An 11,992-nucleotide genomic window follows, 5' to 3' on the forward strand; every position below is an offset into this window, starting at 1 on the left:
GTCATCTAGCATGAGGTCACACACTCCTTGTCATCTAGCATGAGGTCACACAAACTCCTTGTCATCTAGCATGAGGTCACAAACAATCCTTGTCATCTAGCATGATGTCACACACAATCCTTGTAATCTAGCATGAGGTCACACTAACAATCCTTGTCATCTAGCATGAGGTCACACACACTCCTTGTCATCTAGCATGAGGTCACACTCACCCTCCTTGTCATCTAGCATGAGGTCACACACACACACTCCTTGTCATCTAGCATGAGGTCACACACACACTCTTTGTCATCTATTATGAGGTCACACACACACACACTCCTTTTCATCTAGCATGAGGTCACACACACTCCTTGTCATCTAGCATGAGGTCACACTCACACACACTCCTCGTCATCTAGCATGAGGTCACACTCACACACAATCCTTGTCATCTAGCATGAGGTCACACTCACACACAATCTTTGTCATCTAGCATGAGGCCACACTCACACACACTCCTTGTCATCTAGCATGAGGTCACACTCACACACACTCCTTGTCATCAAGCATGAGGCCACACTCACACACACTCCTTGTCATCTAGCATGAGGTCACACTCACACACACTCCTTGTCATCTAGCATGAGGTCACACTCACACACACTCCTTGTCATCTAGCATGAGGTCACACTCACACACACTCCATGTCATCTAGCATGAGGTCACACACACACACTCCTTGTCATCTATCATGAGGTCACACACACACACTCCTTGTCATCTAGCATGAGGTCACACACACACACACACTCCTTGTCATCTAGAATGAGGTCACACTCACACACATCTAGCATGAGGTCACACACACACACACTCCAGAACTTACATTAAGTTACCATGATACCAGCCATAAGTGATATTACTGAGAAGTTAACATGATACCAGCCATATCTTACATTAACTTAACATGATACCAGCCATAACTTACATTACGTCAACATGATACCAGCCATAAGTGATATTACTGAGAAGTTAACATGATACCAGCCATAACTTACATTAAGTTAACATGATACCAGCCATATCTTACATTAAGTTAACATGATACCAGCCATATCTTACATTAAGTTAACATGATACCAGCCATAACTTACATTACGTTAACATGATACCAGCCATAAGTGATATTACTGAGAAGTTAACATGATACCAGCCATAACTTACATTAAGTTAACATGATACCAGCCATAACTTACATTAAGTTAACATGATACCAGCCATATCTTACATTAAGTTAACATGATACCAGCCATAACTTACATTAAGTTAATATGATACAAGCCATAACTTACATTAAGTTAACATGACAAACACACACACTCCTTGTCATCTAGAATGAGGTCACACACACACTCCTTGTCATCTAGCATGAGGTCACACACACCCACACACTCCTTGTCATCTAGCATGAGGTCACACACACCCACACACTCCTTGTCATCTATCATGAGGTCACACACACCCACACACTCCTTGTCATCTATCATGAGGTCACACACACCCACACACTCCTTGTCATCTATCATGAGGTCACACACACCCACACACTCCTTGTCATCTATCATCAGGTCACACACACCCACACACTCCTTGTCATCTATCATCAGGTCACACACACACACAATCTTTGTCATCTAGCATGAGGTCACACTCACACTCCTTGTCATCTAGCATGAGGTCACACTCACACTCCTTGTCATCTAGCATGAGGTCACACACACACTCCTTGTCATCTAGCATGACGTCACACACACACAATCTTTGTCATCTAGCATGAGGTCACACTCCACACACACTCCTTGTCATCTAGCATGAGGTCACACACAATCCTTGTCATCTAGCATGAGGTCACACTCACACACACTCCTTGTCATCTAGCATGAGGTCACACTCACACACAATCCTTGTCATCTAGCATGAGGTCACACTCACACTCCTTGTCATCTAGCATGAGGTCACACTCACACTCCTTGTCATCTAGCATGAGGTCACACACACACTCCTTGTCATCTAGCATGAGGTACACACACACACAATCTTTGTCATCTAGCATGAGGTCACACTCACACACACTCCTTGTCATCTAGCATGAGGTCACACACAATCCTTGTCATCTAGCATGAGGTCACACTCACACACACTCCTTGTCATCTAGCATGAGGTCACACTCACACACAATCCTTGTCATCTAGCATGAGGTCACACACACACTCCTTGTCATCTAGCATGAGGTCACACTCACACACAATCCTTGTCATCTAGCATGAGGTCACACACACACTCCTTGTCATCTAGCATGAGGTCACACTCACACACAATCCGTGTCATCTAGCATGAGATCACACACACACAAACTCCTTGTTATCTAGCATGAGATCACACACACACACTCCTTGTCATCTAGCATGAGGTCACACTCACACACAATCCTTGTCATCTAGCATTAGGTCACACACACACAAACTCCTTGTCATCTAGCATGAGGTCACACACACACACACACTCCTTGTCATCTAGCATGAGGTCACACACTCACACTCCTTGTCATCTAGCATGAGGTCACACACACTCCTTGTCATCTAGCATGAGGTCCCACACTCACACTCCTTGTCATCTATCATGAGGTCACACACTCCTTGTCATCTAGCATGAGGTCACACAAACTCCTTGTCATCTAGCATGAGGTCACAAACAATCCTTGTCATCTAGCATGATGTCACACACAATCCTTGTCATCTAGCATGAGGTCACACTAACAATCCTTGTCATCTAGCATGAGGTCACACACACTCCTTGTCATCTAGCATGAGGTCACACTCACCCTCCTTGTCATCTAGCATGAGGTCACACACACACACTCCTTGTCATCTAGCATGAGGTCACACACACACTCTTTGTCATCTAGCATGAGGTCACACACACACACACACTCCTTTTCATCTAGCATGAGGTCACACACACTCCTTGTCATCTAGCATGAGGTCATTCTCACACACACTCCTCGTCATCTAGCATGAGGTCACACTCACACACAATCCTTGTCATCTAGCATGAGGTCACACTCACACACAATCTTTGTCATCTAGCATGAGGCCACACTCTCACACACTCCTTGTCATCTAGCATGAGGTCACACTCACACACACTCCTTGTCATCTAGCATGAGGTCACACACAATCCTTGTCATCTAGCATGAGGTCACACTCACACACACTCCTTGTCATCTAGCATGAGGTCACACTCACACACAATCCTTGTCATCTAGCATGAGGTCACACACACACTCCTTGTCATCTAGCATGAGGTCACACTCACACACAATCCTTGTCATCTAGCATGAGGTCACACACACACTCCTTGTCATCTAGCATGAGGTCACACTCACACACAATCCGTGTCATCTAGCATGAGATCACACACACACAAACTCCTTGTTATCTAGCATGAGATCACACACACACACTCCTTGTCATCTAGCATGAGGTCACACTCACACACAATCCTTGTCATCTAGCATTAGGTCACACACACACAAACTCCTTGTCATCTAGCATGAGGTCACACACACACACACACTCCTTGTCATCTAGCATGAGGTCACACACTCACACTCCTTGTCATCTAGCATGAGGTCACACACACTCCTTGTCATCTAGCATGAGGTCACACACTCACACTCCTTGTCATCTAGCATGAGGTCACACACTCACACTCCTTGTCATCTAGCATGAGGTCACACAAACTCCTTGTCATCTAGCATGAGGTCACAAACAATCATTGTCATCTAGCATGATGTCACACACAATCCTTGTCATCTAGCATGAGGTCACACTAACAATCCTTGTCATCTAGCATGAGGTCACACACACTCCTTGTCATCTAGCATGAGGTCACACTCACCCTCCTTGTCATCTAGCATGAGGTCACACACACACACTCCTTGTCATCTAGCATGAGGTCACACTCACACACACTCCTTGTCATCTAGCATGAGGTCACACACACACACTCCTTTTCATCTATCATGAGGTCACACACACTCCTTGTCATCTAGCATGAGGTCATTCTCACACACACTCCTCGTCATCTAGCATGAGGTCACACTCACACACAATCTTTGTCATCTAGCATGAGGCCACACTCACACACACTCCTTGTCATCTAGCATGAGGCCACACTCACACACACTCCTTGTCATCTAGCATGAGGTCACACTCACACACACTCCTTGTCATCTAGCATGAGGTCACACTCACACACACTCCTTGTCATCTAGCATGAGGTCACACTCACACACACTCCATGTCATCTAGCATGAGGTCACACACACACACACTCCTTGTCATCTAGCATGAGGTCACACACACACACTCCTTGTCATCTAGAATGAGGTCACACTCACACACATCTAGCATGAGGTCACACACACACACTCCTTGTCATGTAGCAGGAGGTCACACACACACACACACTTCTTGTCATGTAGTATGAGGTCACACACACACACTCCTTGTCATGTAGCAGGAGGTCACACACACACACACACTTCTTGTCATGTAGTATGAGGTCACACACACACACAATCCTTGTCATCTAAAATGAGGTAAGAACATAATCATCTAGATATAGCTTTCTGTGTGTTTAATTATGAGATTGAATAATGTTCTGTTGTATATTCCAGGGAAAACAACATAGAATAGTGGTAGAATAGAGCATGAAATAGCACGACACAATAACTATCTCAGAATGTAATAGGATTGCGTATGAAGGCAGATAGCCAATCAAAGTACACACTCACACACCGGCAATCATAGGAGAGCATTGTTCACTTCAAAAGCATTAACTCTTTAGCTGATTGTTTAGTAGTTAGTTGCGTGAAATCCAGAGATGATTACAGAGGTAAACTTTTTAGAGACTTGGATTGTTTGATTGAGCCAAGAATGATGCAAATATACAGTAGAAATTACAGCATTATTACACAACATTTTCACACTTGGTGTCAACTTCTGGTAATGCCTCAACATTTCAATTCATTTGTACCTATTTATAAATTACTTGGCTTCAATATATCATCTGAACATCTACGAGATGAATATCCTCATCCTTGCCTGAAACTTGTTTGCTTTTGCAACGTAGCTCAGTAAAAATGACTGCATTGACAATAGCTCAGTGGTCTTAAGTGAGAACGATGATGTTATTTTAAACTAGATTTCAACCACAAATCAATGACAGGATTTCGAGGGCAGGCTGATTTCAAGTAGAATTCACGTTTCTTGTCAATCAACCAAAATTGGGTGTTGATTTGATGTTACGTCGGGTTTTTACCCGGTGGGCGACTGGATATCCAGTCAGTCATACTGGCAGGAAGCTGCTGACCAAGCAAAGCAGAGACCTGGCTGTGGCCCTGATGGGTGTAACCCTGTTTGGTGTGGTTCTGTATATCCAACACCTGCATGTTAGTGAGGCTGACGTGCTCTCGCCCCAGGAAGTGCTGTTTCTGCTCAAAATGACAGGCCCTCTCTCACTGTCAGACAACTCTTTCAATTCCCTTTTTATTTTCTGTTATTTTGTGCAATGTCTTAGGTCAAATCCTGGCTGGTGGGGCCTTGACACACACACCACACAAATACCCCCCGCCCCCCCCCCAAACATACTAAGACCCTGTGTATGTCTGTATGTATGAGTCATTATAAAACAGTAGGCAAGGAGGCCAGAAGTAACGTCAATAATCCAGGTGGTTCGGAAACATAACAATGTTTCATTCCAACGTTGGTCCTTCATCCTCAACATGATTCATTTGGCCTGTCAGTGTTTGCTTACATGGAGAATTCCTCTCTGAAACACACACAGACACACACACACACACAGACATAGAGGATGTAGTCTTGTGGCAGTTCCAAGGTAATAGTGGTTAGTTGTGTAGGGGGTAAATTATGAACCTCTAGAGAGGTGTAAAGTACCCCTGTGCTTGGGGCGGGGTCTACCCGTGGTTGTGTGTGTGTGTATGTGTGTGTGTGCATGTGTGTGCCATCAAGGCAATGGCCAGGTCACAACACAAAACACATGATTAGCTTTCATACACTTTTTGAATGATCAATGGCCAGGTCACAACACAAAACACATGATTAGCTTTCATATACTTTTTGAATGATCAATGGCCAGGTCACAACACAAAACACTTGATTAGCTTTCATATAGTTTTTGAATGATCAATGGCCAGGTCACAACACAAAACGCATGATTAGCTTTCATATAGTTGTTGAATGATCAATGGCCAGGTCACAACACAAAACACATGATTAGCTTTCATATATTTTTTGAATGATCAATGGCCAGGTCACAACACAAAACACATGATTAGCTTTCATATATTTTTTGAATGATCAATGGCCAGGTCACAACACAAAACACATGATTAGTTTTCACATAGTTTTTGAATGATCAATGGCCAGGTCACAACACAAAACACTTGATTAGCTTTCATATAGTTTTTGAATGATCAATGGCCAGGTCACAACACAAAACGCATGATTAGCTTTCATATAGTTGTTGAATGATCAATGGCCAGGTCACAACACAAAACACATGATTAGCTTTCATATTTTTTTGAATGATCAATGGGCCAGGTCACAACACAAAACACATGATTAGCTTTCATATATTTTTTGAATGATCAATGGCCAGGTCACAACACAAAACACATGATTAGTTTTCACATAGTTTTTGAATGATCAATGGCCAGGTCACAACACAAAACACATGATTAGCTTTCATATACTTTTTGAATGATCAATGGCCAGGTCACAACACAAAACACATAATTAGCTTTCATATACTTTTTGAATGATCAATGGCCAGGTCACAACACAAAACACATGATTAGCTTTCATATAGTTGTTGAATGATCAATGGCCAGGTCACAACACAAAACACATGATTAGCTTTCATATATTTTTTGAATGATCAATGGCCAGGTCACAACACAAAACACATGATTAGCTTTCATATCGTTTTTGAATGATCAATGGCCAGGTCACAACACAAAACACATGATTCGTTTTCATATAGTTTTTGAATGATCAATGGCCAGGTCACAACACAAAACACATGATTAGCTTTCATATAGTTTTTGAATGATCAATGGCCAGGTCACAACACAAAACACATGATTAGTTTTCACATAGTTTTTGAATGATCAATGGCCAGGTCACAACACAAAACACATGATTAGCTTTCATATACTTTTTGAATGATCAATGGCCAGGTCACAACACAAAACACATAATTAGCTTTCATATACTTTTTGAATGATCAATGGCCAGGTCACAACACAAAACACATGATTAGCTTTCATATAGTTGTTGAATGATCAATGGCCAGGTCACAACACAAAACACATGATTAGCTTTCATATATTTTTTGAATGATCAATGGCCAGGTCACAACACAAAACACATGATTAGCTTTCATATCGTTTTTGAATGATCAATGGCCAGGTCACAACACAAAACACATGATTCGTTTTCATATAGTTTTTGAATGATCAATGGCCAGGTCACAACACAAAACACATGATTAGCTTTCATATAGTTTTTGAATGATCAAGTCCAATGTTGGGCTGATTCGATTAGCTAGCTAAATGGATGGATGATTTGCTAGCTAAAGGGATGGATGATTTGCTAGCTAAAGGGATGGATGATTTGCTAGCTAAAGGGATGGATGATTAGCTAGCTAAAGGGATGGATGATTAGCTAGCTAAAGGGATGGATGATTTGCTAGCTAAAGGGATGGATGATTAGCTAGGTAAAGGGATGGATGATTTGCTAGCTAAAGGATGAATGATTAGCTAGCTAAAGGGATGGATGATTAGCTAGCTAAAGGATGGATGATTTCTGGGATGTTTTTTTTTTTGAGGATTTAACTTGTCTTTGTTTACTCCGCTATAGATTCAAACAAGTTAAATAAATATAAAATAATAAATATCTTAAAGGCAAAAATACCATCAGGATGTTCATCTGAAATAAAAATGCAAGTCACTGATCCAATTTCTGATCTCAATCTTTCTCCCCTCCCTCTCCACCTCTCTCTCTCTTAATCACTTTATCTCCTCCCTCTCCACCTCTCTCTCTCTTAATCACTTTCTCCTTCCTCCCTCTCCACTTCTCTCCTTGCTCACTCTCTCCTTCCTCTCTCCCCCCAGCTATCAAGATGAAGATCAAAGAGGTAAAGAAAGAGAATGGCGACCGTAAACTCATCGCCGCCCAGAAGAAGAAGAAGGTGTTCAAGATGGGTGTCCTGCGTAAGAAGGACTTGAAAAAGCTGACGCTGTACATTAAGAATGGAGCCAACTGCCCCTGTGCTCAGCTGGACAACCTTGGCAGTAACTTCCTCATCATGGGCCGGAAGGTGGACCAGCAGCTGCTGCTCATGTCCATCCACAAATGGGAGAAGAAGAGTACAGAGTTGAAGTTCGCCATCAAGTACATGAAGAGTCAGCAGTGTCCCACCTATCATACTGTCTTCCAGTGACTTTAGTGATACAACTATCACAACCCTACTCCCAGTCTTCCCCAGTTGTCTCCCGCTATCCCCCTCTCCCCTTTATCCTTCCAGTCAGTTGTCTCCCCCTCTCCCCTCTATCCTTCCAGTCAGTTGTCTCCCCATCTCCCCCTCTCCCCTCTATCCTTCCAGTCAGTTGTCTCCCCATCTCCCCTCTCCCCTCTATCCTTCCAGTCAGTTGTCTCCCCCTCTCCCCTCTATCCTTCCAGTCAGTTGTCTCCCCATCTCCCCCTCTCCCCTCTATCCTTCCAGTCAGTTGTCTCCCCATCTCCCCCTCTCCCCTCTATCCTTCCAGTCAGTTGTCTCCCCCTCTCCCCTCTATCCTTCCAGTCAGTTGTCTCCCCATCTCCCCCTCTCCCCTCTATCCTTCCAGTCAGTTGTCTCCCCATCTCCCCCTCTCCCCTCTATCCTTCCAGTCAGTTGTCTCCCCATCTCCCCCTCTCCCCTCTGTCCTTCCAGTCAGTTGTCTCCCCCTCTCCCCTCTATCCTTCCAGTCAGTTGTCTCCCCCTCTCCCCTCTATCCTTCTAGTCAGTTGTCTCCCCCTCTCCCCTCTATCCTTCCAGTCAGTTGTCTCCCCCTCTCCCCTCTATTCTTCCTTTCAGTTGTCGCTCCCTCTCCCCATCTCCCCTCTGTCCTTCCAGTCAGTTGTCTCCCCCTCTCCCCTCTATCCTTCCAGTCAGTTGTCTCCACCTCTCCCCTCTATCCTTCTAGTCAGTTGTCTCCCCCTCTCCCCTCTATCCTTCCAGTCAGTTGTCTCTCCCTCTCCCCCTCTCCCCTCTATCCTTCCAGTCAGTTGTCTCCCCATCTCCCCTCTATCCATCCAGTCAGTTGTGTCCCCCTCTCCCCCTCTCCCCTCTATCCATCCAGTCAGTTGTCTCTCCCTCTCCACCTCTTCCCTTCCAGTCAGTTGTCTCCCCCTCTTCCCTTTATCCTTCCAGTCAGTTGTCTCCCCCTCTCCCCCTCTTCCCTTTATCCTTCCAGTCAGTTGTCTCCCCCTCTTCCCTCTATCCTTCCAGTCAGTTGTCTCCCCCTCTCCCCCTCTCCCCTCTGTCCTTCCAGTCAGTTGTCTCCCCCTCTCCCCTCTATCCATCCAGTCAGTTGTCTCCCCCTCTCCACCTCTTCCCTTTATCCTTCCAGTCAGTTGTCTCCACCTCTCCCCTCTATCCTTCTAGTCAGTTGTCTCCCCCTCTCCCCTCTATCCTTCCAGTCAGTTGTCTCTCCCTCTCCCCATCTCCCCTTTATCCTTCCAGTCAGTTGTCTCCCCCTCTCCCCTCTATCCTTCCAGTCAGTTGTCTCCCCCTCTCCCCTTTATCCTTCCAGTCAGTTGTCTCCCCCTCTCCCCTTTATCCTTCCAGTCAGTTGTCTCCCCCTCTCCCCTCTATCCTTCCAGTCAGTTGTCTCCCCCTCTCCCCTCTATCCTTCCAGTCAGTTGTCTCCCCCTCTCCCCCTCTCCCCTTTATCCTTCCAATCAGTTGTCTCCCCCTCTCCCCTCTATCCATCCAGTCAGTTGTCTCTCCCTCTCCACCTCTTCCCTTCCAGTCAGTTGTCTCCCCCTCTCCCCTCTATCCTTCCAGTCAGTTGTCTCCCCCTCTCCCCTCTATCCTTCCAGTCAGTTGTCTCTCCCTCTCCCCTCTATCCTTCCAGTCAGTTGTCTCCCCCTCTCCCCTCTATCCTTCCAATCAGTTGTCTCCCCCTCTCCCCTCTATCCATCCAGTCAGTTGTCTCTCCCTCTCCACCTCTTCCCTTCCAGTCAGTTGTCTCCCCCTCTCCCCTCTATCCTTCCAGTCAGTTGTCTCTCCCTCTCCCCTCTATCCTTCCAGTCAGTTGTCTCCCCCTCTCCCCTCTATCCTTCCAGTCAGTTGTCTCTCCCTCTCCCCTCTATCCTTCCAGTCAGTTGTCTCCCCCTCTCCCCTCTATCCTTCCAATCAGTTGTCTCCCCCTCTCCCCTCTATCCATCCAGTCAGTTGTCTCTCCCTCTCCACCTCTTCCCTTCCAGTCAGTTGTCTCCCCCTCTCCCCTCTATCCTTCCAGTCAGTTGTCTCCCCCTCTCCCCTCTATCCTTCCAGTCAGTTGTCTCTCCCTCTCCCCCTCTCCCCTCTGTCCTTCCAGTCAGTTGTCTCCACCTCTCCCCTCTGTCCTTCCAATCAGTTGTCTCCCCCTCTCCCCTCTATCCTTCCAGTCAGTTGTCTCCCCCTCTCCCCTCTGTCCTTCCAGTCAGTTGTCTCCCGCTCTCCCCACTCTCCCGAGTGGTGCAGCAGTCTAAGGCACTGCTTCTCAGTGCTTGAGGCGTCACTACAGACCCCCTGGATCGATTCCAGGCTGTATCACAACCGGCCGTGATTGGGAGTTCCATAGGGCGCCGCACAATTGGCCCAGTGTCGTCCGGGTTTGGCCGGTGTAGGCCGTCATTGTAAATGCCTAGTTAAATAAAGGTTAAATAAAAAATCCTTCCCGTCTTCCCCAGATGTCTCCCCCTCTCCCCTCTATCCTTCCAGTCAGTTGTCTCCCCCTCTATCCTTCCAGTGTCCTACCTATCATACTGTTTTCCAGTGACACCATAGAGATGTATCCTTCATCTCTCATAAATGCCACTTATATCCTATTAGTATCAGATTAGCCTTCCCATCTAGCCTGGTCCCAGATCTGTTTGTGCTCTTCCCAACTCCATTGATGTTCAAGCCAAAATTACAATGAGACAGAGGGAGCTGGGCATGATAGCACAAACAGACTGGCACTCAGGCTACTTCCCACCTGGCTATCTATCCCTCAGTCTCCCCCAGTGCCTCTCCCAAGTCTCCCCCAGTCTCTCTCCCAAGTCTCCCTCAGTCTCGCCCAAGTCTCCCTTAGTCTCTACCAAGTCTCCCCAGTCTCTCTGCCAAATATCCCGCAGTCTCTACCAAGTCTCCCCCAGCCTCTCTCCCTAGTCTCCCTCAGTCTCTACCAAGTCTCCCCCAGTCTCTCTCCCAAGTCTCCCCCAGTCTCTACCAAGTCTCCCCCAGTCTCTCTACCAAGTCTTCCCAGTCTCTCTACCAAGTCTCCCCCAGTCTCTCTACCAAGTCTCCCCCAGTCTCTCTACCAAGTCTCCCCCAGTCTCTCTACCAACTCTCCCCCAGTCTCTCTCCCAAGTCTCCTCCAGTCTCTCTCCCAAATCTCCCCCAGTCTCACTCCCAAGTCTCCCCCAGTCTCTCTCCCAAGTCTCCCCCAGTCTTACCCCAGTCTCCCACATATGTTCTAGCAAACACCCTCCAGACCCCTCACCTTGTTTCCTAGCCCAAACATTTAGCCTTTCTGTGGCCCAATATCTTTCCTGCTCCCCACCTACCCTCCGCCCATAGCCTATTCCAATAACTCATTACCTATCCCCTACCCTACAGTAGCACCTTCTCTGTC

The 11,992-nt window shown here is 46.1% G+C and overlaps 1 protein-coding gene across 1 annotated transcript in view; it reads left to right on the forward strand.

Moving 5' to 3' along the window:
• LOC123484136 (secreted frizzled-related protein 5-like) overlaps positions 1-8,694 on the forward strand; it is a 56,678-nt gene extending 47,984 nt beyond the window's left edge. Inside the window, exon 3 of the mRNA XM_045214157.1 lies at positions 8,243-8,694. Within this exon, the coding sequence (XP_045070092.1) occupies positions 8,243-8,571 (329 nt within the window). The 3' untranslated portion in view covers positions 8,572-8,694. The remainder of the gene's footprint in view (positions 1-8,242) is intronic.
• Positions 8,695-11,992: the final 3,298 nt, after the last annotated feature.

Source organism: Coregonus clupeaformis, unplaced genomic scaffold (assembly GCF_020615455.1).
Source record: "Coregonus clupeaformis isolate EN_2021a unplaced genomic scaffold, ASM2061545v1 scaf0203, whole genome shotgun sequence".
In the NCBI taxonomy this organism is placed as follows: domain Eukaryota; kingdom Metazoa; phylum Chordata; class Actinopteri; order Salmoniformes; family Salmonidae; genus Coregonus; species Coregonus clupeaformis.